At 36.7% G+C, this 27,930-nt stretch overlaps 1 protein-coding gene across 1 annotated transcript; it reads left to right on the forward strand.

Moving 5' to 3' along the window:
• On the forward strand, positions 1-26,619 carry LOC131931137 (fez family zinc finger protein 2-like). The gene is made up of 2 exons (XM_059287835.1): positions 1-666; positions 23,338-26,619. Exons 1-2 carry the CDS (start codon positions 614-616, stop codon positions 24,761-24,763), a joined length of 1,479 nt encoding a protein of 492 aa, XP_059143818.1. The 5' UTR covers positions 1-613; the 3' UTR covers positions 24,764-26,619.
• Positions 26,620-27,930: the final 1,311 nt, after the last annotated feature.

Consider the following 27,930-nt stretch of genomic DNA (forward strand, 5'->3'; position numbering starts at 1 on the left):
TACCGTACAAAACCTATCTGGGACGCTGCGACTCAACATTAACGGGCTGCTACCTACAAGGTGAACCGACCAGGTGAAACTCGGGACTTGGGTCACATCTTCTGCTCAGAAAACACATTTCTACTCCCTGGACGTCCGCAGTGGTTGGGATTTTCACATTGTTAGCGGCGTGTCTATGTTTCTACTGCGACTGTTCACACGTCTGTGTTTGCAAAAATTAAAATAATTTTTTTTTTTTAAATATTCACAACCCGATGACAGTGAAGGAGAAGGTACGCTTAGCGTTAAGCTTATCGCTGAATCAAATTTCACATTCTGTTCTACGGTCGTGTCGGAGCTAGGCATGTTGTGATTGTACTGATTGTACTGAACTGGAGGAAAATGATCATGGGTTCGTACCCCGCTGGAAAAACTGCATAGCCGTGTACATAAATATATTTATAGCCCCGTTCTCACTCTTCATTTGAGGTTTGCGAAGACAGGCTAAGATTAGGGATACATCAACGCTTCTCCGCAGACGGCTGGAATATACAAACCCAGGACACAAACTTGGCTGGAATATACAAACCCAGGACACAAACTTAGCTGGAATATACAAACACCAAAGCCGGCAATGATGTCTGTGGTTGAAGGACATATGGCCGCCTATTCCCAAGGCCCATTAAGGTAAGTCAAAAATGTTATCTTAATACTAAATGTTTATTCCTTGCAGTGGCGTAGGCAGGGGGGGTTAGGGGGGGTCATAACCTCCCCCATAGACCCCTCGGTATATATAAAAAGTATGAGGGGGGGTGCAAATCGAAAGTTTGAGGGGGGGGGGTGCAAATCGAAAGTTTGAGGGGGGGGTGCAAATCGAAAGTTTGAGGGGGGGGTGCAAATCGAAAGTTTGAGGGGGGGGTGCAAATCGAAAGTTTGAGGGGGGGTGCAAATCGAAAGTTTGAGGGGGGGGGGTGCAAATCGAAAGTTTGAGGGGGGGGTGCAAATCGAAAGTTTGAGGGGGGGGTGCAAATCGAAAGTTTGTCCCCGGGTAAAAATTGGAACCCCCCCCTTGAGACGATCCTGGCTACGCCACTGATTCCTTGTTTCATTCTATTCTTATACCGGTTTATCTTCTTCTTTGTTTTATTCTATTCTTTTAAAAATCGTCCGAAATATCAATTGTTATTTCCTTTGTTATTGAAAGATTAAATGTGAAAAATTTGAAACGTGAACTAAATTTACAGATTTATCTTTTCAATTTATTTATTTTTGTTTGTTAAATAATTGCTCGCGCACATATTAATTTAGTACATTTTTGTTAATTTACTAAGGAAATAAATACAAAAATGCAAACGTACCAACACAAATATGCTCACAGAAATATAGCTAAAGTAATCAGCTAAAATATGTCAACAAAAACATATAAGAACAAATCATTCCTGATAACAGTAAAAAAAAATTATAAACAAATTATCATCAAATATGTGTAAGTGATTTTCTTTTTAAATTTACTCAATTTTACCAACTTAACAACAGATACCAAAATACACCGACAATACACATAGAGATAAAAATAAACAAACAAATTGTAAAAAAAAAAGATGTATTACACGTTGTATTTTAAAATAACCAACTATAGCCTATAAATCAACAAAAACAAACCAACAAAATGATATCACATTGATAATTTACCGACAAAAATAATCAACAAAAAAAAAACCCCAACAAAAACCTAAAAAAAATATACCAGCAAAAATATACAAATAAAAATATAACAACAAAAATATACCAATAAAATACAATTTTAAAAAATAACAACTAATTATACTAATAAAATGCAACAATAAAATATAACAATAAAATATAACAACAAAAATATACAACCAAAGATTCCAACAAAATACAGTAACAGAAATATGTAAACTACAGACATTAGTTTCCTACTGAACAAAACGGAAAAAAAAATTTTCATCAATCTAGAAAACGCGAGAAATTTTAACATATTAAATTTGTAATTAAATCTTAAGCAAAAATGATTTGATATAATACTAAATTAGTAATTTTAACAGTATTTTTATTAAATACCATTTGGATATTCATTAATAAGAAACAGTGTTTCTAAATTCGTATGCAGTATGTTCAAAATGATTTATCTATATTTCTGACAGCAACTTATTAAATTTAGTGCTTCAATGTGTGTTGTCAATTTATTTTGTTCAAAGGATTTTCGCTTAAAAGGTCAAATAGGGAAAAATAAGTTAGCACAAATTTTGTTAGTTCAATGTGCGACGTTTTTATATTATTTTTTTTACAAATATAGCAGGTTTAGCTTGTGTAGATTGTGTGGATAATTATCATTTCTCTCATTGTAATATACAAGTTTCAAGTTTATTATTATTAGCTATAATAAACAGTTTACATTTTGGTAGTTAGCTTATTCAAAAAGCTATGTATGTATATATGTATATATGTATATATGTATATATGTATATATGTATATATGTATATATGTATATATATATATATATATATATATATATATATATATATATATATATATATATATATATATATATATATATATATATATATATATATATATATATATATATATATATATATATATATATATATATATATATATATATATATATATATATATATATATATATATATATATAACTATTTTTTTAATGCAAAGACCTGACGGGCTATAAGGCAGCCACAGTAGTTTTCTCTTTCTCTGACAAGAACAAAAATAAAAAATTAAAATAAGTTTGAAAATCTTAAAAATGTGAATTTCTGAGCTTTGAAATCAAACGTAAAATCGATGAAAATCAGATTTTTAAAAGAACGAACTTGTGTGTGTCAAATGTAAGGACAATAGATCTTTGGCCTTCTGTTCTTCCAGGTCCTATCCTACCAATAAAACATGAAAAGATTCTTAACTTTCTGCCCAAGTCAATTTTTATTTAGCCGTCCATTTCAATCTACCCATCAACTCAATCCAGCTGTTTTTATACTCTAGCCGTCTTTTAAATCAAGCCGTCTATTTTAATATAGCCGCCTATTTTAATATAGCCGTCTATTTTCATAGTCTGTTATAGTGCTCTTTGAGTTTTAGAATTTCGAATGCAAATTATGGAGGATCAGAGTTTTCATGAAATCAATTAGTGTTTGCTTTTTTCTTTAAACAAAATGGATTTTTAATTGAAGAATTAAACTGTGAACATTCTTAGAAGAGAATGTTAACTTAAAAAGCTGTGTAATATATAGGTTCTTACAAGAGACATGTACAATTAAACTGTGTACAGATATACATTCTTACTAGACAAACGCTATAACATAAAATTTCAACCTCACCGGCATTAACCACACACAAAAAAACACCTACCCCATACAACAACAAACACCTACCCACACAACAAACATCAACCCACACAAGAAACACCTACCCACACAACAAGAAACACCAACCCCACACAACAAGAAACACCTACCCCACACAACAAGAAACACCTACCCACACAACAAACATCAACCCACACAAGAAACACCTACCCCACACAACATGAGCATTAAAACACCGACCCCACATAGTCAGACATTGAAAAAAGAACCGTTATAGTTATGTGGAAAATATAAGCGTTATCTAAACTGACATGGACGGAGAGAACACTATCGACCTACAGATATTGTACACAAATACTATAAATATTTTTGGCCTACAGATATTGTACACAAATATTACAAATATTCTTGGCCTACAGATATTGTACACAAATGGTACAAATATTCTTGGCCTATACAGAAATTGTGCACAAATACTACAAATATTCTTGGCCTACAGATATTGTACACAAATGCTACAAATATTCTTGGCCTACAGATATTGTACACAAATGCTACAAATATTCTTGGCCTACAGAAATTGTGCACAAATACTACAAATATTCTTGGCCTACAGATATTGTACACAAATGCTACAAATATTCTTGGCCTAAAGAAATTGTGCACAAATACTACAAATATTCTTGGCCTACAGATATTGTACACAAATGCTACAAATATTCTTGGCCTACAGATATTGTACACAAATGCTACAAATATTCTTGGCCTACAGAAATTGTACACAAATGCTACAAATATTCTTGGCCTACAGAAATTGTACACAAATACTACAAATATTCTTGGCCTACAGAAATTGTACACAAATGCTACAAATATTCTTGGCCTACAGAAATTGTACACAAATGCTACAAATATTCTTGGCCTACAGAAATTGTACACAAATGCTACACATATTCTTGGCCTACAGAAACTGTACACAAATGCTACAAATATTCTTGACCTACAGAAATTGTACATGTTACTTAAACTGAGATGAAGAAATTATTGTTGCCTACACAAATTGTACCTGAAACTTCTCGCGTATTTTTACCTCTTATAAGAAAAAAGCAAGCAAAATATAAATGAGATAAATATTTATGTTATAAATATATTGTCATTTTCTCATATTTTCTGATCAACACATTTAATCACTATCTCATCTTGTCAACATCTCATCTTATCATCATCTCATCTTGTCATCATCTCATCTTGCCAATATATCATCTTGTCGTCTCTTCTTGTCATCTCCTCGTCATTTCGTTAGTCTGTGTAGTTTGTTTTTGGTTGGACAAAGGCCATGGAAGTAAATCCAAAAAGAAAAGCAGGCTGAAATCGGAGTCAACGGCCTCAATGGCGCATAACCAGTTGACACGTATACTAAATTGTGTTAAAGGGAATCACTTCCAACACTAAAAATTAAGAACGAAGAAGAAGTTAGTCTGATTTCATGTCATCGTCTTGTAGCGATGTCTGTTGGTGTTGAGTGGCGTTGAGTGATGAGTGGAATCAAATATCACTGCTTGGTGTCGTAGTTTAGTAATGGAACAGTTTATTATTTACTATTGATGGCAACTTAAAAATGTGTTACACGTGTCCCCACACAAAAAACAAACAGCTACCAGAGTACGATTAAAAATAATTATCCTTGTGCAAACTACAACTCAGTTGATAACCCTAACTCTAGCCCTAATTCTAACCCTAACTCTAGCCCTAACTCTAACCCTAGCTCTAACCCTAGCTCTAACCCTAACTCTAACCATAACTCTAGCCCTAATGCTAACACTAGCTCTAACACTAACTCTAACCCTAACTCTAGCCCTAATGCTAACCTAACTGAAACCCTAACTCTAGGCCTAATTCTAACCTAACTCTAACCCTAACTCTAGACCTAGTTCTAACATTAACCCTAACTCTAACACTAACCCTAACTTTAACCCTAACTCTAGCCCTAACTTTAACCCTAACCAAAACTGTCACCCGATAATCTGGCTCACGGCTTGAACCAGCTGGGCTCCAAACTTTGGTGGATACCCGTTAGGACAGATTTACCGTGGCTCCAAACAATTCATACCACAGTCGTGACCACAGAAACAGATGAACTCTACTCCACCTATTACCATTGACCCCATTTCTGTTATGGAACTTGATATTCACATTTATTACAATTTGTAATGTCAGTTCATAGTCGCAGTTAGAACCCGACTATCAATCTGAATAAAAAGTTAACAATATGACCCGGTATTCTTTAACAGCTCCCAATCAGTAACGAGCTTTACACATTGATTAGAAGAATTGTAATTAACTACATCTGCCTTCGTTAGACTGATAATTTTTAATTGGTATTTTAGAATATAACTATCAAATATTTCTTTTTAAAAATTCTATTATAACATTTAAAATTTTGGAACAATAAATAATAATAGTTTTATAATAATTAGAACTTCAAACACAAAATACCAATTACGATTCAATCTATTGATTCTTAATTGATAAATTTTAATAATCAATATAATTACTTCTTTAATAGTTTCGACGAATTCATTCAGCTATAGCGAAGGCAATTAGCCCATAAGATTATATTTATAATAATTGTTTGACATTGACCTTTGAACTAGGACAACACCTAGTCGACGCCTATAGAGTAAGCAATACAGAAATAAAGACATCAGTCGGCTGTAGCTTCAGTTGCGTGTAAAATAGCTAGACTCTACCTCTCTATACACACAACTCCAAATTAACCGCCTCCAAAGTTTTAAATTTACTCAAATGACAGTAGACGGCCCTCTCCACTCTCCCGATGTCTCCCGATACCTTTCTTCCTTCTCTCCTCTGTTGCCTCAATCTTTGATACAGTAGTGTGTGACGGAGTTCCATTCTTTCAGAGTTGTTTGAATTGGGGTCTGTACCTCTCACATTACTGATAAATGACGTGATGCAGTTGGGGGTATGTAGGAGAGGGGTGGGGTGGGAGGGGGTGGTTTGACATGGGGTGTGGAGAGGTAAGAGTGAGATACACTTATATGTATATGCAGTAAACGTATATATATATATATATATATATATATATATATATATATATATATATATATATATATATATATATATATATATATATATATATATATATATATATATATATATACACGAGCTTTTGTGTTAATAAGTTATGAAAGTTTTAATAAAGTTGAAAAATTGGCCGATGTTATTACATTGAACAAAAAGAAGAATATATGCCATGCAAATTGTACCTCACTAAGTTAACTAAGTATACATTGTTGTTTGTATGATTTTAAGTAGTGCAAACGCAACGTTGGGATTATTTAAAAAAAAAAACAGAGTGAGATTATAGAAAGTATCGTCGATGGACACATTTAATTGCCATCAGTGTGTGTGTGTGGGGGGGAGGGGGTGCAAATATGGTGCCATGCCTAACTTCGTCCGTCGAAGAACTGATTAAATTGACTTTTGTTCTAAATTTAAAAAAAAAATACATACGTTTCTCTTTCCATTAGGTAGGCCTACACCAGTCGTTTCCAAATTATGTAAATTAAACAATGGCTAAAACTAAGCAAGTCAATGGTGAAAGCAAATCACCACGATCAGAAAAATCAAAGCTGATTGAAATATAGGCCAGTTCGACAAATTGTAAAAAAAAAAATTACTTCGAGAAACGAAATTATGAGGGTTAAACACTGTGAGATTCAAATTGATGAACTTCGGACGATTCACTCTCAACTAGATCTATAGTAAGAGCATTTGAGTAGAGGATACTAAAATATTAATTTAAAACTTGAAACATATTCCACTTCCTTCCCAATGTCCTATTTCAGTAGCCAATAAAGCTTGATTATTTCACTTTCTACCAAAGTTTAGTTTCCAATCAAAAACTACTAAACGATTGACAAAAATAGATATTAAAAGAACAAAACAAAATTCTGAGGAAACTTAACCCGTTTAAAAATAGAATGAGGATTAATCGTGTTTAAAATTGAAATAGGACAAAATGTGAAAAAAGAGGAAGATAACGGGAAACATTTTCTAAATTAAAAAAAAAAAGAATAGATAGACAAACTCGAAGAAAATGTTTCAAATAAAAATTGACTGTTTTCCAACGTTCTAAATTTTGTTGTAAGAACATTTTAACAATCAACTAACAATGTGTTGATTTTTGGTACCAATTAGTTTTTGTTTAGAAATACGTCTTACAATTTGCTCAAGCTTACTAAATTATAAAGATTTTAAAACAATAATATCTTTAGTATAAAATAAGAATCAACTGATTTTTAGCCTACACATTTCTTAATAATTTGATAAAACAGCTGATTCAGTTAAATAAAAATACTATTTTTTCATTTTAATTTTTATGCGCTTTTTATAAAAGTAGATATTTTTAGATAGTCTCAAAAATATATTGTTTATTACATGCCGTTAAAAGACGATTAAGATATAAAAAAAAAAAAATCAACGCGTAGGCAACTAAAAGAATTTTTAGAGCAATTGTTTTTTTTTAAATCCACATGAGCATTGAAAAAAAATCTGTTAAAAAAACATATTTTACTAAAGAAAACCAATTCTGTATTTGAAAACAATCAAACATTAAAACGAATAATAATCGGGTGGTGACGTGTTACAAAACCGGAAGCAGATTTAGTGTTGGTTGTAGAGGGCAGTAATGGGCAGTATTGGGCAGCAGTGGGAAGTAGAGGGCAGTAATGGACAGTGGGAAGTAGAGGGCAGTAATGGACAGTATTGGGCAGCAGTGGGAAGTAGAGGACAGTAATGGACAGTGGGAAGTAGAGGGCAGTAATGGACAGTATTGGGCAGCAGTGGGAAGTAGAGGGCAGTAATGGACAGTGGGAAGTAGAGGACAGTAATGGACAGTGGGAAGTAGAGGGCAGTAATGGACAGTATTGGGCAGCAGTGGGAAGTAGAGGGCAGTAATGGACAGTGGGAAGTAGAGGACAGTAATGGACAGTGGGAAGTAGAGGGCAGTAATGGGCAGTATTGGGCAGCAGTGGGAAGTAGAGGACAGCATGGCATAGAATTTTGATTATTTTTTCAACGACAAAATTATTAGATACCTCACTAGTGCTTCTAGTCTAGAACAGTAAAAAAAACTGCTGATGATGAAAGAGACAAAACCTATTCGGCAATGCGTTAAATTAAAAAAAAAAAACAACAAAAAAAACTTTATTTTAATCTGCTTGTTTGCTGTGTTTATTCAAATTTTAAAAATAGAATTTTTAAGTTTTAAGAAGAAATGCATTATTTTCACTTTTAGATGTATTGTTTACAGGAAAGCAAATTTTAAAAAGAATTATCTAACATAGCTCGTAGAAGTCTGTGAATAAGCTGACTAGTACCGCACCAACCTCCATCCCAACTCCAACTATGGCGGTCATGCGCAGATGGGTGCGCAGTGGTACACCAGACACCATTAAGTCCCTCGGCTATTAAAACATCCCAGTGGATGTGAGCGAAGGAGGGGAGGGGAGGGGAGGGGGGGTTGTCTTACTGCTCAACCATGTTACCCAGCGTCTGACGAATCAATGTTATCAATTGATTATCGATCTCAAAATCAATCGGGGATAAACGACGGTGTATTTTTTTTATTGGCAATCCAAATCTACTTGGAGTTGTTGTATCTGGATTGATCTGTACAAATTAAAAACCAATCACCACCCCACCCTCCCCCAAATTTGACGTGTAGATTGCTGACCTGAACGATTGTACAGAACAACTCGCCTTTCCTTTAAGATAATAACTTTAGAATTCAAGAATGATGCGAAGTCATAAACACGGCTGTCCTTAATGTTTTATAGTTAATTTTATTTATTGTTATAGTATTAATAAAACAGAACTTTCTGAAAATGTTATTTTAAGTAAAGGCAAATCTAGAGCAATATTTTGTGTATGGTATTTTTTAGGACATCTATCTATGAACACAGCACAGTATTTAGTACTTTCATAATACACCACTGTGTTTAGTACTTGTATCATACACCAATGTGTTTAGTACTTGTATCATACACCAATGTGTTTAGTACTTTTATCATACACAACTGTGTTTAGTTCTTTAATCACACCCCATTGTGTTTAGTACTTGTATCATACACCAATGTGTTTAGTACTTGTATCATACACCAATGTGTTTAGTACTTTTATCATACACAACTGTGTTTAGTTCTTTAATCACACCCCATTGTGTTTAGTACTTGTATCATACACCAATGTGTTTAGTACTTGTATCATACACCAATGTGTTAAGTACTTGTATCATACACCACTGTGTTAAGTACTTGTATCATACACCGCTGTGTTTAGTACTTTCATCATACATCACTGCGTTTAGTACTTTCCTTATACACCACTATGTTTAGTACTTTCCTTATACACCACTATGTTTAGTACTTTCCTTATACACCACTATGTTTAGTACTTTCCTTATACACCACTATGTTTAGTACTTTCCTTATACACCACTATGTTTAGTACTTTCGTCAAACTTAACTATGTTTAGCACTTTCCTCATAGACCACTGTAACATAATTGTATGGCATATATGTGCTTGATGAGATGTGACAGTAGCATTCAGCTCATCTACTCACCATTTACCCTAATGCCGCACGTGAGTAATGGCTCACAGAACCACTTTTATGCCGGAGTTTCCTGACTTTAAGAAAGATCAACCAACCATGCAAGTCACGGGTCTAATAATACAATCTCTAAAGAGTTGCTGTTGTTGTTTTTTTTCGACACGGCAAGGCTAAAAAACGTATGTGTTCAGTTTCGTGTGGGTGTGGTATTGATCGATGTGGTGTTTGGCGTAGTCGGTTGTATTCTTGGGTGTGTTTAGATCTGAGGGTTGGTGTTGGTGGGTCAAGGTGTTTAGACATTTTGGTGTTGGTGTGGTTGGGTGTTTAAATATGTGGTGATGGTGTTGGCGTGGTTAGGTGTTTAGACGTTTTGGTGTTGGTGTGGTTAGGTGTTTAAATGTGTGGAGATGTTGTTGGTGTACTGAGGTTATTAAACATTTAGTGTTGGTGTGGTTGGATGTTTAGACGATTTGGTTGTACTAGGTTGAAGTTTGTTTGGTTTGGTTTTTGGATTTTTGTTTTTGATGTGGTTAGGTGTTTAGAAATGTTGGTGTACTAAGGTGGTGATACGCTTGCTGTACATCCAGTGTTACAGGATTAGGATGCCGCGACTCCCCATCACATGAACAACTGTAGTCCAATCATAGCACAACGTCCCACAGCACAACACAATTTGTAATCAATTTTCTGTCTAGGTGAGCAGTGAGGCGCCTCTCGTCTGACGCCAGACTTAGCCACCATTTTGTTTACAAATATTCTGTTTTCTCTACTACAATCTTCTGTTTTCTCTACTACAATCTTCTGTTTTCCCTAATACAATCTTCTGTTTTCCCTACTACAATCTTCTGTTTTCCCTAATACAATCTTCTGTTTTCCCTACTACAAATCTTCTGTTTTCCCTACTACAAATCTTCTGTTTTCCCTACTACAAATCTTCTGTTTTCCCTACTACAAATCTTCTGTTTTCCCTACTACAAATCTTCTGTTTTCCCTAATACAATCTTCTGTTTTCCCTACTACAATCTTCTGTCAGAGAGCCCCCACCCACTCCCCAACCCAACCCCGCAGAGTGATATTAAATACTTAACTAATCTAAACGCTCATAAGGTTTAATCATTTTTAAAATTCTAAATACAGATTCTTAGACTATGCTGCATCTATGCCTTGATGTCCATTTATACTCATATGTTATGAATAGTTTCTTTTTGCTTTTACATTGCTTCGATAAGACATTATACTAACCGAGTTAAAACCAACTTACACAATACACATAAATAGCAGAATTTTTAATATATTGTAATAGATTTAAACACATTACACATATCCATGCAATTCTACACCAGCGACCAGCACCCCACCCCTTCCCCCACTCAATTTCTCTGTATTCACAAATAACCAAGAACGATAACCGCTCACTTACATATTGGGTTGTCGAACCTGCTGCTGCACAATGGATGGCAAGCGGGGCAAAGGTCAGTCGTTGTGTGACGGAACTTGCAAGACTCTATTATCAAAATCAGAGCCACTGGCTCGATAGGGCCGTATCCCTATAAATAGTTTCAGTAATTTTGTTTCCTGGCCCATCGATCGAGACATGAATCATTAATTTTCACCCCGGCCTCCACGGGATCAATGGCGGGGACTATTACATCACAGAAACGGTCGGGTTGATTACATACACCGAGGTCATGGGTGGGGGTGGGTGGGGGGGGGGGGTGGGGTTGCAGGGAGGGTTCCATTTTCTTCGGGGCCTTATGACACGATCAAAATACAACCGCGGATTTTCACTTGTTTTATAAAAAATGTAAAGAAATATCTATTGGTTATATATATAAGTATTGAATTACACTTAGCAAGAGTTGTAAAGTTTTGAAAAATGTACAGGTTGAATATAGAAATAATGAAATTTTGAAAATATTGACATCAGTTTACATAGAAGTATTAAAACATTTACGAAAGTTGTACATAGAAATACTAAACCATTCATAAAATTTGTACTGAAATACAAAAGCATAGAAGTTTTGTAAATTTCACAATAAAAGTATAATCAAGCACTGAAAAATAATTGGAACATTCACAACAATTTTCTATTGAAGTATTAAAAACCTTGACATAAGTTTGAGATTTCTGTACTACTAGACCCAACTATTCTAAAAACTTCCTTTTTTCTGTTATTTTTTTTCAAATGGCAAATTACTGCAATATTACAGTTTATTATGTTGAAATTAATTTTTTGTACATCATGTAATTAATATTAAGATCTATATTTCAATGATGGGAATATATAGTAATTTTTTTTTAAATAAAGGATAGGATTATTTTTTATTAGAGTCCACTCATTATCTTTATTATTTGTGAAAAATTACAAATCTCTTTATTATTACTAGCAGATTACAATTTTTGATTGGACAATAAATAGTTTAAAAAAACCTCAAAACTAGTGGAGATGTAGGAAAACAATAATCTATGTAACGGATATCTTTCTAAATTCATGAAGCATATATATATATATATATATATATATATATATATATATATATATATATATATATATATATATATATATATATATATATATATATATATATATATATATATATATATATATATATATATATATATATATATATATATATATATATATATATATATATATATATATATATATGTAGACAGGTAGTTACCAATGCCCGGTATTTGTTGTAACAAACGATTCCTAAAAAAAAAAAAAACCACACAAAAAGTAAACTTGTAACAAACTATTACTAAAAAAAAAAATAAACCACATAAAAAGTAAACTTGTAACAACAGCCGGACAAGGGAGGTAATCATAAACACACAGTATCAGTCCCAACCGTGACTATCTGGCAACATCTCGGAGACCGGAATGGCCGTGGAAGAGCCTGGGTCTTCAAATAAAACTTCCGGTCGCCAGGACGGTGCAGATAGTCGTATTAAACTTGGTGTCGCGTTACTGTGCTGGGGGGGGGGGGGGGGGGTAGATAAGAACATTGGGCCTGTGGGGTGGGGGGTGCTGAAACTTAGGGGTGATGGTGTTTTAGAAAAGTCTAGACCGCGAGTCAGGAAAAGTTTATGACCGGAGCAAAGCCAGGTTCCGAAGAGAGTGTTGTAATAGTTGATATTTGGTTGATATAATGTACTAGTTAATTTTTTGGATGATATAATGTACTAGTTAATTTTTTGGATGATATAATGTAGTAGTTGATTTTTTGTTGATATATTGTAGTAGTTAATTCTTGGTTGATATAATGTAGTAGTTGATGTGTGTTTCATGTAATGTAGAAGTTGATGTGTGTTTAATGTATTGTAGTAGTTGATTTTTTGCTCATGTAATGTAGTAGTTGATGTTTGGTTTTTAATTTTGTCGTTGAAATATTTGATTTGCTTTGTCATAATTTATCTAATTCCGTTTGTTAATGGGGTTTTGTCCCGTTAAAAAACCATTGACGCAGTAGCTTATTTTTGGTTGATGTTATTGTTGATATTTGGTTAATAAAATAATAGAGTTTTAGATGCTTCCCGTTAAAAATTATTAATACCATGGCTAAATTTTTAATTGATATTTGATTGGTTAAGGTTGATTTTTAAATGATATAATAGTAGTTTTTTTTAAACTGATATGGTAGTTGATTTGGATCCAAGTTACTCTTAGTTCTGAAACGTTGTTAGTTTTCTTTAAATCTGTTTTAAAATATTATAATTTCTTAAATTTAGTTTTAGAATATGCCTGTCAATAAATTATTTCATAATATACTAAATAATAAGTATCACGTAGGCCTATGGCAATTTCCGAAGAATAATAATATTCAAAATATACTCATAAAATTAATTAAAATGATTTAATTATTAATTGAGTAATGATAAAACAATCTTAAAATTAATGATAATAAATTACATAATTAATGACAATAAATTACAAATAATAATATGCATAATTATAACAACAATATAAATGAAAAATAATAATAGTCCTATAATAATTGTTTTAACATTTTCAATAATCGTTTATCATAATAAAAATATCAGACTCTGAAATAGAGCTAGATGTAGGGCCTATACATCTACATCATCTTGTGTCTTCCGCCTGTGGCTGTGGAATATGAAAGAATAATGTGGTCAGCAATTTATCCAGTCGCCATTACTGGCACAAACTTACTCAAGTACTCACCGAAAATGTATGGACTAAAAAAATCAGCATGACTCTACTTCATCTGCACATTTCAATAGTAATTTCCATCGTTTAAATGCAACAATATGGGACTGGGAGGGTTTTAAATCTATAGTTTAATATTTGGGGCTAGCTTTAGGCATTTCGATATGATTTCTAAGCGACGCCGGTATACACTATGGTAGGGGTTCTAACCGGCCGTCCTTACGGCTCTCCTTTGAGTAAACAGACAGAAGCCTCGGTTATTTTCGGTAATTTACGGCTGCCTTTATCCCGGCATCTCCGTTTGATTTCTGTTCCTCTAATCTAACAGAGCGAGATCACGGTCATCACCGACTCGCCCAGCGCACAAAGAAAAACCAACTACCCAAATCTGAGGCTATTCCCCCGAACACTAAGCCGTGAATCTCCGGCTACAAAAATATTCCGGCGCGTTCTCTAACCTCAAGAAATTCTGCGGCTTTTGACGTCCGGTGAAGCGTCCAAACCCGACCACCTGCGGGGAACGGTTTAGATCGGCCGCTGCACGCATTTGTCCTCGTTAATATACTATCATGATCCTGGTCAGGGGGATGTCCATTTTATTTCACGGGTCATTGGCTGACACGCTTGAGCTTTTTCTCACTTCTGCCGGCTAAAGGTACGGCCGACAGGTCAACACGGCTATAACATGGGCCGTATGGTGTCCGGTTTTTGTTAGGAGCCGGCAGAAATTGACATCCCCGGTGATGGGGGTGGGATGGGTGTGGTACATGTGATTAGGTGGGACACAGGTTGGCTAAATCTTTATGGCTCGTTAATGTAAAGTCAGGTGGGTGGGTATTATCAGAGGGATTGGTGTACACTGGGTAAACTGGGGGCTTAAACAGAGGAAACTGCTAGAGCATTCCCTGATGTAACAGATGTAAAGTTGATGTTTAGTAGTCGGAACATCAGCTAATATAACAGGAAAGTAGATGTTTAGCAGTCGGAACATCAGCTAATATAACAGAAAAGCTTAAGTCTCGTAAAGTTGATGTTTAGTAGTAGGAATATCAGCTAATATAACAGAAAAGATGATGTTTAGTAGTAGGAACATAAGCTAATATAACAGATGTAAAGTGGATGTTTAGTAGTCGGAATATCAGCTAATATAACAGAAAAGATGATGTTTAGTAGTAGGAACATAAGCTAATATAACAGATGTAAAGTTGATGTTTAGTAGTCGGAATATCAGCTAATATAACAGAAAAGTTGATGTTTAGTAATAGGAATATCAGCTAATATAACAGATGTAAAGTTGATGTTTAATTGTAGGAACATCAGCAAATATAACAGAAAAATTTGATGTTTAGTAAAGATAATGTTTAAAAGAAGGAACATCAGCTAATATAACAGAAAAGTGTATGCTAAGTAATAGTCGATACAGCGCATGGATGAAAGAACAAACACGCCTTTGTTTTCTTTAAGTATGAGAACGTATGACCTAACAACTACACCAACTGGCGTGTAACTTGCGGTACTCATTAACGTCTGGATTCGTATCTGTTATAGCTGACAGAACACCATCTGTCATATAGTTTCAACATACAAAGTTCACAGAGCATAATCCGTCATAGAGTTATCATTTTGCGTGTAAGACAATATCTTTAACGACAGACAAAATGATGATGTATTTCAGACAACAAAGTAGATGGTGCTATGTCTCATATTTCCAAAACACTACCAGCAAGAAGCTTAAGCACGTTTACCAGCACAATTTGCGCCACTCAATTTACTAGTACTACCTAGTATACAGGGGACTCTACTTCTCTTGCCCTATAGACCGTCAGGTTTGAAAAGGGAACTTTACTTTACTTTTACCTAGTATACAACCATTTAACATACAACCACATACAGACGTACACAAACTATCGCGTACGCCCAACGCTAAATATAAAAAGCACGTCATGGACAACCATATAATGTAGACAACATCCACCACACCCACCATACAACATAAAACCAAGAACATAAATATACCCTAATTTACAACCACACCATATCTAATATAGTACCCTAATATTACACATAACAACACACTACATCTAATACAGCACCACCAATATAAAAGCACTTTATTTGCAACCACGTCACATCTAATATAGTACCACCTTTATAAATACACCTAATTTACAACATGTATAACACAACATAAAACCGCGTCTGATTCACCACTACTTACAGCAACCACACAATGAACCAGATTTCAGTGAACAGTTGACCACCCACTATTCACCATTCCAATTTTGATTCCAACTAGCTTTGTCGCTAAAAACGTCCCGGAAAACAATAATAGCTTGCAATCAAATCGTTTCACTCACATTAATTTTTTTAAACTCATCCGTTTTTAAACACAATCGCGATTTATTTTAAAAAATGAAAATAATTTTATCATACTCAAAACTGCCACGCGACAATCACGTAAAGAGTGTCACGTCGAGATTCGTCACGTCGACTGGACCACGATCGTGACTCGGCGGTCTGCGGAGACCGGTGATTACTGCATTAGTTCCCTTTGTTCAGGCGAGAACGAGGGTGAGTTAGATCCCATTATTGCTTCTATTATTTACTGGGAGAGAACTCACTAGCTCCAGCGCTGACGTCGCTGCTCTATGTGCATCGGGTGGACTTTTTTTTTTTTGTGTTTGGTTAAAAACATACGCGCATGGTCGGGTCGGTGACATGTCAGGGTGCACTTTAACTGGCTAGGGAGTGGGGGGTGATACGGAGAGTTCGATTATGATAAATTTTGTATCGTAACTTTTCTTTTAGTTTTTAAAATACTGTGAAATATTAAAAAAACACGATTTTCAATTCAATAAACTGGGAGTGATCTCCCCTAAACTTTCTCGAATATTCTAATATAACACTACAGGGGATGGCAACTCGGGATATAGACTTCTAGACATGATTTTTAATCCATTTTAAATACTCACATTTCTTAAAATAGAATATAATCTCGTAGAAAAAAGAAATGCACACCAAGTGAACGCTAAATAAAAAAGCGCATAATAGTGCGCAATATTATTAGTACTTTATAAATTTACATGCGTTTTTTGAGAAATAGGAAATAGCGTAAATAAGTACTTCCGGTCAACGGAAATTACTCAAAATTTGACAGAAGGTAGAGAATTAGCTCTTTTACTTACATATCAAATTTCATTTATCTATCTGAAATAGTACTCAAGTTATAGGCTTTTGAAAAATTCAAAGTAGAAAAAGTACCACTTCCGGTTATCGGAATTCGCTCAAAAGTTGATACGGATCTACGATTTTGATAAAATACTTATATATGAAATTTCATCAACCTAGCTGTAACGGTACTCAAGTAATCGTGTTTACACACGGACACACAGACACACAGACACACACACACAGACATACGGACAAGATTGCAAAATTATGTTTTTCCGTATCAGTGAGGTGTAAAACGTCGAGATTTGTAAAAATCTCGATTTTTTTTTTTTTGCACGATTACAGTACTTTCTCTATACTACGTATATACGAGAAAGTAAAAAGGTATCTTTAGTTTGTTACAAATTTTCACAAAATTAACCTTTTCACCGCTGTCTTTGCAAATTAAAAAAAAGAAACTGTTATTTAAGCCTAATATTTTAAATAAAGATTTCTTTCGGAGAAAGTTTGAAACTGATGAAGACAATATATTGTAAAGTTGATAAATTTTAAAATTGCATACTTATTTACGTGTTCAATCACTTACTAATTTTTGTGTGTCTTTGAGCGTTTATTTGCCGTTTAGTAAGTATGTTGAAAACAAATTAGATTTTTCATTCTCTGAGTAGACTTTTAGATAAGAAATGATACATTTAAATGACACAACCTTCTTGCTTTATTATGTAATACGGCTAGTGCGAATATTGAGATTTTTATTTTTTCATTTAAAATGAATTTTTCTGGGTTTGAAAATGTGTAAGCTGTAACCCATTGCCTTGTTGTTTTGATCTATTCCCGTCCACCTTATGTATTTTCTCTGACGTTTGAAAACTGTTCATCCCTGCTTCCACCCCCCCCCCCCACCCCCCTCAGTAAAATTTAGTTAGCGGTCAGGCATGTGGTGGGATAATTGGCTGTCAGCCCGGGGGGCGGGGCAGGAAAAGGTGGACAGGAAAAAAATTGGTTGGATAAAAAAAATCAGAGTCAACTAGCGTCTTGGGTGATTAATCAAAATTGTCAAACAGTTAATTAGCCTGGTCAATGACGGGTCAGTTTCAGGGGTTGCGAGGGGGGGGGGGGGGTCGCAATGTATTCATGCTGCGAGTCACCCGCCCACCCGTCCTGACAAATGCCGGCCTTTGTGGCCGCTGGCCGTCCACTTTTGGACGGCCGTCCACTTTTGGACGGCCGTCGGCTCCTGACGCGGAACGTTGCGTCTGATGTGCTGACGCGTGACGCAGAAGTGTACACACAAAATAGGTGTACACACAAAATAGGTGTACAGACAAAAAAGGTGTACACACAATAGAGGTGTACACAAAATAGGTGTACACAAAATAGGTGTACACAAAATAGGTGTACACAAAATAGGTGTACACAAAAGCGAGAATGAACAATAGAGGCGTGCATATGTGATTTATTTTTAATTGAATAAATTGTCAGACATTGTTTCTAAATGTTAGATCTATGTGTGAAAATTGTGTCGACAAATCTAAACAAATCAATTCCAAACATGAAAACTACTTCTTGAAATCTAGAAAAAATAATGCGTCGAACTGTACGGAAACTACTCATTAAATTAAGGTCATAAACTAAATATAGGCCAAATTATAGGTATAGATATACATTCATCATTACATTATAATTGTAAACATACGATACACGTACACTTTCACTTTATTTATTGTACATATACGCTTCTTGTACATCCTTACACTATACATTTACACAATCGTTACACGTACATCCTTAAGTACGACGTGTACACAAGATGTACACGTACAAAAGAGTTACAAGTCTGCATCATTAGGTACATTCAAATGTCGATAAAAAGGCACGGTAGTAGCATCTGGTGTTTTTACCACACCCCCCCCCCCGCCTCCCAGCACACACACACATACGGATCTACATACGAAAATACTCATGCGACACGTTGAAGGCTTAAAGTAACTGTTCAGTTCTGGGCTAGTGCTTGTTGGTGAAAATAAAATGATCACAGGTTGTTTTTTTTTTTTCGGATCGTCTCCAAGATAGTATGGCTACTATTTGGTGCAGGGCAAGGGGGGGGGGGGCTATTTTGTAAGAAAGATTGTTTAGGGTGTCTAGGGTCTATGTAACGGTCACGATCTAAAAAAAATTCTAAAAAAAACCCCCCAACACACACAATCTGCTCCCTACAATGATCTCTCCCACCGGCCCTTAAACAAACCAATCGCTTAGTTTTAATTCCACCTAAACCTCCCCCCCCCCACCCTATCTAAAACCCTCCTCCCTATCATTGGGATAATAGGATTAGGGCATCAGGCCAACAAAGGAGCCTCGTTGTCAGCGTGACACGGTCGTTAATCTCGCCCTGACACCGACCCGTCGCGGTCCACCTATTTCGTGGCTCGGCCCCTTTTCTCGAGGGGCCCCAAATTAACTGAATTAGATTTCTGTTGACCCCGGTGTCAGTGGCGACCACTTACTGCCGTCACTACGTCATTGGTCAGTACTTCCAATTGTCCCTACATCAGCTTATCCAATTGTCCCTTCATCAGCTTCTCCAATTGTCCCTACATCAGCTTCTCCAAGTGTCCCTAAATGACTGGTCAGTACTTGCAATTGTCCCTACATCAGCTTCTCCAATTGTCCCTAAGTCACTGGTCACCATTTTCAATTGTCTCTAAATAACTGGTCAGTACTTCCAATTGTCCCTAAATAACTGGTCAGTACTTCCAATTGTCCCTAAGTCACTGTTCAGTACTTCCAATTGTCCCTAAATAGCTGGTCACCATTTTCCCTTGTTGTCCCTATGTCACCACTTCCTATTGTCGTACCTTCCCTAAGTCACCGGTCACCACTTCCAATAGTTACCTTACCTGTTACAGGTAACTAGTCACCACTTCCAATAACTGTTGTACCTAAGTCACCGGTCACCACTTCCAAAGACGTACCTTACCTAAGTTACAGGTAACTAGTCACCACTTCCAATAACTGTTGTACCTAAGTCACCGGTCACCATTTATTTTGGGGTGATTAACTTTGGCCGCCATTACAACTATGTTTTGGGCATCACCTAACAACACCATGACCACATAAACTGCAAACACTTATGCCAGAGTTATGTGTTTTGTTGTAGACCTACTTTAAACGCTTATTTTTAAAAAATACATGTATAATTAATCACAAAATGACTGTAATCACTTCTAAATTCGAGCCCACTGTAAACTGTAGCAGACATCAAATACAAGAATACATTTAAATTTCAATTTTTTTTACAAAGTGATGTCACAATGAGACACCATGCTACGTAACCCATAATTCACATAAAATATCAACAGCTCTTTTATTAATTAAATATGAACAGACATTTAATGGCATAATTTTCAATTTAAAAAAAAAAATTGCTCTCGTGTATAAAATATAAAACAAAATATTTTATCAAACAAATCATAAATATTTTTATTCAATTTAAAACAATAAGTTAACTTTTCGATATAAAACAATAAATTACTTTTCCAACCTAGAACAAGAATTAAATTTTTCCTAATGACACCTAATGTAAACTTCATTATGTTAGATCTACATCCATTTTTCTTTTCACACCATCAAAGGGGGTGTTTTATTTATTTATAGTATCACCAGCAAGTAAGGTAAACAAAATAATTCTTGCGTTAAGTAAACGAAACATTGTTAAGTGTAAACTCATAATTCTTGTTTACGAAAATATCAATGTTAAAGTTATCATATCTGTGAAACAAGCGTTGTCATTAGGGGTTATTATCTTAAGCTATTTCCTATATTTACCTTGGTGACCATAAATGATGTGTATCGTGGGCCCCCTAAATTATATTTACTCAGGGCCCCTAGATGAGATTGTATCTGCATTCTGCACCACTGGACGGTATTTATCCCGGGCCCCTGGATGATAATTATCCTTGGCTTTTTTTTACCATTATATTACAAAGACCTTCTAATATCAATATTATAAAAATTCGGAGGCCCCCCAGCTGTTGCCCAGCCAGCCTTCGCTTTGATCCGCCACCGACTCCCGTACGATATTAACCCACACGCATCATCGCTAGAGTCTCTTTGTTTTGCCTCATCCAAACTGTGAAATGCTCTGGTAAATAAATTATTTAGATGCTGATCGCTGGAGAGCGTGCTGGTTGTTGAACCCATTATATCACATCACCCCCCCCCCCTCCCCCACCCCCACACTCACACACATCAACTCCCCTCCTCACATCCCACCTCTAATTTACTCCCTAACATCCTAACTCAAATAAAAGCCTTAGATAACTGCAAAATGAACTCCAAAAAATGACAATTCCCCCCCTCACAATTCCCGTCCCTCGCCACAGAGCTCGTGGATTAAACCCATGTCCAATTCCCTGATGGATATATCGCGAGCAAGATTCGACAAGCCGGGGGGAAAAACATAACCGCGACTAGTGATGCGAGAAATAGCTGAAAGCGTTTTAGCACATCGTAATGGTGGTGAGGGGTTGAATATTTCATGGCGTATGGGGCGCCGCCCCTAGCGGCAGCGCCCCCGTGTTGGTGCACCCTATCAAACACAACCGCCACAGCAATCCGTCATCCGATGCAGCACTGTGAAATCAATCCGTCATCCTATGCTGCACGGAGAAATGTGATTACAATTAATATATCTCGGCTGTAGGTGTTTAAAGGTTGCATTTAGTTAGATAACGCAGTAGATAATTGGATGCTGCGATTAAGGTAATGGGTCCGTTCTAAATATAAAAATAAATGCCATTTTCTGGTAATATTAGTTTTTGTCGAAACTTGGTTTTAGACATTTAATGGTGCATCATACATTTTTAATCTCCCTCATCAAATCAATTTAATACATACATTTCAAATAATTGCTACATTAATATGTAAACAGATTTATTTTAAAAAAAATAGACATAAAAGTATGATGTTCTATTGTGGTCATTTTCAATTTTTTTTTCAGCGCGTTTGGAATTGAAATGTGAATGTTTTGTTAATTTTTTGTAATTATTTTTTTTTTGAGTCGCCGTTTTTAACTTTAGAACAATTCACTCAATATTTGTTTCTGTGTGAAGTTAAAAGTTGAAATAAAACAATATTAAAATAAAATTTTAAATAGTCCAGTTTTGGAAGTGCAGGATTAAATACTACGAGCCGACCCGCGGCATATCATACGCCGCTATTTAGTTGTTTTTTTCTCCTTTTCAGTCAGTGTTTCTTCCAGACTTTTTTCTCCGGGGGGGCACTTGAAATCTTCGGGGGGGCGGTAAACTTTCTTCGGGGGGGCGGACACTGTTAAAAGTATATATTTTCTATATAAATTATATAAATTTCATTTCGTTCGGGGGGGGGCGGTAAAAATTTTTCGGGGGGGCTTCGCCCCCCCGAAGAGATGCCTGGAAGAAACTCTGTTTTCAGTTATTCATAATTTGTGAATTCAACACTACCAACGCTGCCACTGAAAATATTTCTTTAAAACACTATAAGTAGCTCGTTAAGGACGATAACCCCTTCCCCGCCTTCACCCCCCCCCCTCCGTTAAAGTAAACTCCACTTAGTTACCCCCCCCCCCCCCCCCCCCCCCCTACGTTTAAAATCGTTTCAAACTAAATTATCTGCCCCTAATAGTCGTCACTAAACCCGGCTGTGTTTGTAATGTTTGTAAACATTTAGAGTGAACACAGCTCACTAAAACCATGTAGGGGTGGGGAGGTAGGGAGAGCGTTTGCAGCTTGTTTTCTAACGGCTCGAAGAGGAGAATTATATATATAGATAATTTTCAAATCAAGTTATTTTGTTATAACCTAAAATTAATAGAAATGTCATTTCCGCTTACTAACACCAACCTACGATTGGATTTAGTGCAAAAAGGAAGTTATTTTATAAAACAATTAGTTAAAATAAATAGGCCTATTAGACAAAAAATTGAAATGTTTTAAATTTTTTTTTGGCACCATGTTATACATCAGTCAAATTTTTTCTCTTCAGGCCAATACCAATCCACCTTCCGAGACCGGCTGGATTAGACTTCCGCATACCGGCAAACATTCCCAGCGAAAAAACGGTCAAGCCTCGTCCTGCCCTGTGGAACCCTGCCCTCGACCTGAGCCCGTCCTCCAGGACCGGCCGGGACGTCTCGGATCCCGAGACCCACAGCAAGAAGAGAGCCACGCCCACGTCCAAGCCCACTGAGGTAACCACGCCCACCACCAGCGCCCCGCCCATCAAAGTCACGCCGCCCCCAATGCCGCCGCTGACCACAGTTGGGGGGTTGAAGGATCCCATGGCGTTAGTGTCAAAGGAACCCCGATTGATGGGGTCGCCCATGCCACCGCTGACCACCGTTGGGGGATTGAAAGACCCCATGATGCTCACCTCAAAGGATCCCCACCTGATGGGGTCATCCATGTTTGAGCACCTGCACCGACAACTCCCCGGAAACATGGAGAACCAGCTCAGCATCTTGGCGTCGAAGGAAGTGTTTTTCTCCACGCTGTTCGCCAACCCCGGGGGTCTGCCGCCCCACCCATCTCAACTGACGCCATCGCCCCACCCCCACCCGTTTATTTCACTATCAGAGAGACAGATATCATTGCAGAACGCGCTGGCGATTGCTCACGCCAAAGCCGTCATGGAGCGGTTATCATCTAGTCCATCACAAGCCCCGCACCCACCACGTCACCACCCAAACCACCTCCAACATCATCATCAACAACAGCAACAACGACCCCAGCCCCAACAAAACCAACAAGCCCCAATCCCTGAACGCGCGCCGACCTTGCAAAACGCTTTGGCCATCGCCCAGTCAAGGGCGTTAATCGAACGCGTCAACTCTAGTCAAATTCTCTCCCCTGCCATGGACGGCCACCCCAACCACCACTACGGCCGGAAGTTGTTTCCGTGCCCCCAATGCCGTTACACGACTGACCGGCGGAACAACCTGAAGCGCCACATGCTGACCATGCACCAGACCAGCTCTAAGATGCTCGAGTGCTGCGGCGTCCTCTTCAACACCAAAGCCTCCCTGCGCGAGCACGCCCTCATCTACCACTACCACGGCTACACCTGCTGCTTCTGCGGACGCCGATTCTGCCGCAAAGCTCTGCTGAAACGTCACCTTTCCGTCCACAACGGGCAGAAAGATTTCGTCTGCAACGTCTGCGACTACGCCACGTCACACAAAAGCAACCTGGAGCGTCACCGGAAGGTCCACTCCCGTCAGGAGGACGGCAAGGACGGCGAGGACGAGACCCGTTACCATGACGACGACACGCGCCACTACCAAGACGACGTCAAGTCGAACGGCAGCGAGGCCGTGAGTCACGACGACGCGAGCAGCGACGAGCTGTCCGTGTGCTCCGACTACGACGACGACGACGACACCGATGTCGAAATCAACGTCCACAGCGATTAGGCGCACGCGCGCGGAGAAAAAAAAATTCGTTATTGACAAAACGGTCTTTCATAGAAATGAACTCCATAGAAGAGCCCTTGACGTTTCAGCGTGTCCGACTGCGCATGTCAGTTGATCCTGAGGTCATTGTCACAATCTCAATAGTACATCATGCAGTAGAATAGCATGCACACAACATAACATTGGCAACAATGCCCAACTGTCTGATTCAAAACATTTTGTGTACGTTCATGCAAAGTTTAATTTGCGTAATAAATAGCGCAACAAAAAAAGTCTACTGCTGTTGTTCATTCCACGGGCAAAAAAAGAATTTCCCCACCCAACACAACTTAAACCCATTGACAGGAGAATGCTGTAAACAAGGGACTGAACTCTCGACAAAGGAAAACTGAGACAGCTGTCGGCAGACGACACTGATACCTCACTTCCGCTACAATAAACAGCCAATGGCACACACACACACACACACACACACACACACACACACACACACACAAAGTTCGTTGACAAAGGTGTTAAAATGACGCTGAACTGAACAATTCTTTTAAGTCAGAATGATGTTTATATTAATATACTTTATAAATGATAAAATTGACCAAATATTTTATTTAAACTTTATAATTTTTATTTTTAAAAAATTTGATTAATTGCATTGATTACTTTTGTGTGTGGTATGTTTTATAGTAAACGAATAGTCTTATAGTCATAGAGTTTGTATAGTTACAATATAGACCATTAGATATGTTTTATGTAGCCTACACTATTTATGCCATGTGATATTTGACAATTCTTGGCAGGCTTTGTTTTGTCTTGTATGAAGTATTGCGTCTTTCGGGTTGGTTTATAGTTTATAGTGACGCAATCAATTTTATAGACATGGACGAAATTGTGTTTTGTCCAGGTTTGCCTTAGATTTGAAAACAAAACTAAAATTAAGCTAAATCGTAAAACTATTTCCGATTTAATATGTTACAAATATATGTATTAAAATGTGTACATGCATAGAACTTTATATTTTTATTTTGAGTCTTCATATTTGTACGTGACTCCATGTGTTTTGTGCACAAAAAGATGATGATATTTCTATATACTCTAGAAGCATCTGGTTTGTTTCCTTCCCAACTTGTAGCTGTTGAAGTACTAATTGTATTTTTTTAAAATCAATACTTGAATGTACATGAACTGTAACTAAAAAAAAAATTTTGTGTGAATGTTTGACAATGATAAATAAAGATAAACAACAAAGTTTCGCACCTAAAAAAGGAAAGCAACAGAGTCACACATTTAGTTCTATACATTCGTCCGCGTATGTTTTAACGACTCTAAGAAAATATTTTGAAAATATTCCAACTCCACCTTAAAGAGTCCAGTCCGTTTGATGCCACCAGTTTTAAGCTAGTCTCGGTTTCCCTGGCAACTGACTTCTGCGTCTCTACATTAATGTACTCACGTGAGGCTATTTGTAGTATATTAAACACAACTACCTGATAAAATCTTAGATAGGGTAGGTAAAGCAGAGTGAATATGTTTTATGTGTGATTGCTATTATCAATTTTCTTCAGTAAAGCATGTCCATATTTATAACTCTTCATAATTCATGTCTGTAAACAAACAGATAAAACTTGTTTATCTTTAAAGCAGAAAAAAAAAAACAATTGTTATTCAAATTTCTTTATTGAATTGAGATCAACACAACGTTTAAAATGTATCCTTTTGTCTGTAGTAATACGATATTTAAAAAAAAAACTTTGTGTTAAGATTTTACACAAACCCACATCACACGAACATGACTTTTCAAAATAGGAGGTGATGCTAAAGAGATATAAGCTTTATCACAATTGTTCATTCAAAAACTAAAAATGTAGATATTCTTTTCTTGAAATCTACGCTATCACACAGAGGCGTAGCGATGGGGGGGGGGGGGGCAGGGGGGGGGGGGGTACATATGTCCCCGGGCGCCGACCTTAGGGGGTGCCAAAATGGGTTGTAAAAAGATTAAAGGATCATTTTAGCTGCATTTTTGATTATAAAAAGTTTGAGGGGGGGGGGAGGTGCAAATCAAAAGTTTGAGGGGGGGGGGGGGGGGGGGCAAATCGAAAGTTTCAGGGGGGGTACAAGTTGAAAATTTGCTCCCGAGGGGGGGGGGGGGGGCGCCAAGTTGAACGTTTGTCCCCGGGCGCCGGGAAGGGTCGTTACGCCTCTGCTATCACTAATATCAGCAGCTTAGCGTCATATTTCGCCGCAATGCCATAGACTCAAATCCAGACCACAATGGTCAATACCTTCAGTCGAAATCTTTCATTTGATCGTATTTTCCAACAAAACGTACGACGACAAAATATATTGAGTTGTATCGTCTTGTTACCTATGTCTACTTTTATAGAGCAGAATAGAGTCATAAGTGTATAACTCGTTGGACTGTATCGAACACTGTTTATTCATTGCTTAGTTATTAGTAAAAAGAAAAACCATCTGTATCTATCAACACGATTCATGTAAGCGTGTTGAAAATTATGTAATTTTATCAACACATTCATGTAAGCATGAAAATGTATTTTTTTTATAAACACCAAAGTCATGTAAAATCATCATTACATTCCTGTAAGCATTGAAAAATCAATTGTACAATTATTAACACTTTCTCGTATAAAAAAATCATGTAAAATTATCAACACTTTCTCATGTAAACAAAAAAAAATCATGTACAATTATCAAAACATTCCTGTACATAAGCTTTAAGTTAAATTTTTTTGGGGTTGAAAATATTTTTTTGTAAATCAGTTTTATTTGTCAAATAAAATGAATTGTTTGAAAACATCACCGTTTCTGTTTTATTTGTCACGGGTATTAATAACAATAACAATAACAACAATAATAATGTTATTAAAACCATAAAGCTGAACCACATACTTGAAACAGGACGGGTAGCGCTACCATCACAAACCAAACAGGATGGGTAGCGCTACCATCACAAACCAAACAGGATGGGTAGCGCTACCATCACAAACCAAACAGGATGGGTAGCGCTACCATCACAAACCAAACAGGATGGGTAGCGCTACCATCACAAACCAAACAGGACGGGTAGCGCTACCATCGCAAACCAAACAGGACGGGTAGCGCTACCATCACAAACCAAACAGGATGGGTAGCGCTACCATCACAAA

Source organism: Physella acuta, unplaced genomic scaffold (genome assembly GCF_028476545.2).
Source record: "Physella acuta isolate Inbredline_101_S28 unplaced genomic scaffold, ASM2847654v3 ptg001899l, whole genome shotgun sequence".
NCBI classification, from domain to species: domain Eukaryota; kingdom Metazoa; phylum Mollusca; class Gastropoda; family Physidae; genus Physella; species Physella acuta.

What these genes read in the sequence shown, in the direction of transcription:
- LOC131931137 (XM_059287835.1), top strand. Translation starts at nt 614, where the DNA reads ATGATGTCTGTGGTTGAAGGACATATGGCCGCCTATTCCCAAGGCCCA. An exon ending in TATTCCCAAGGCCCATTAAG is followed by an intron (nt 667 to 23,337) that starts GTAAGTCAAAAA and finishes TTTTCTCTTCAG; the next exon opens with GCCAATACCAATCCACCTTC.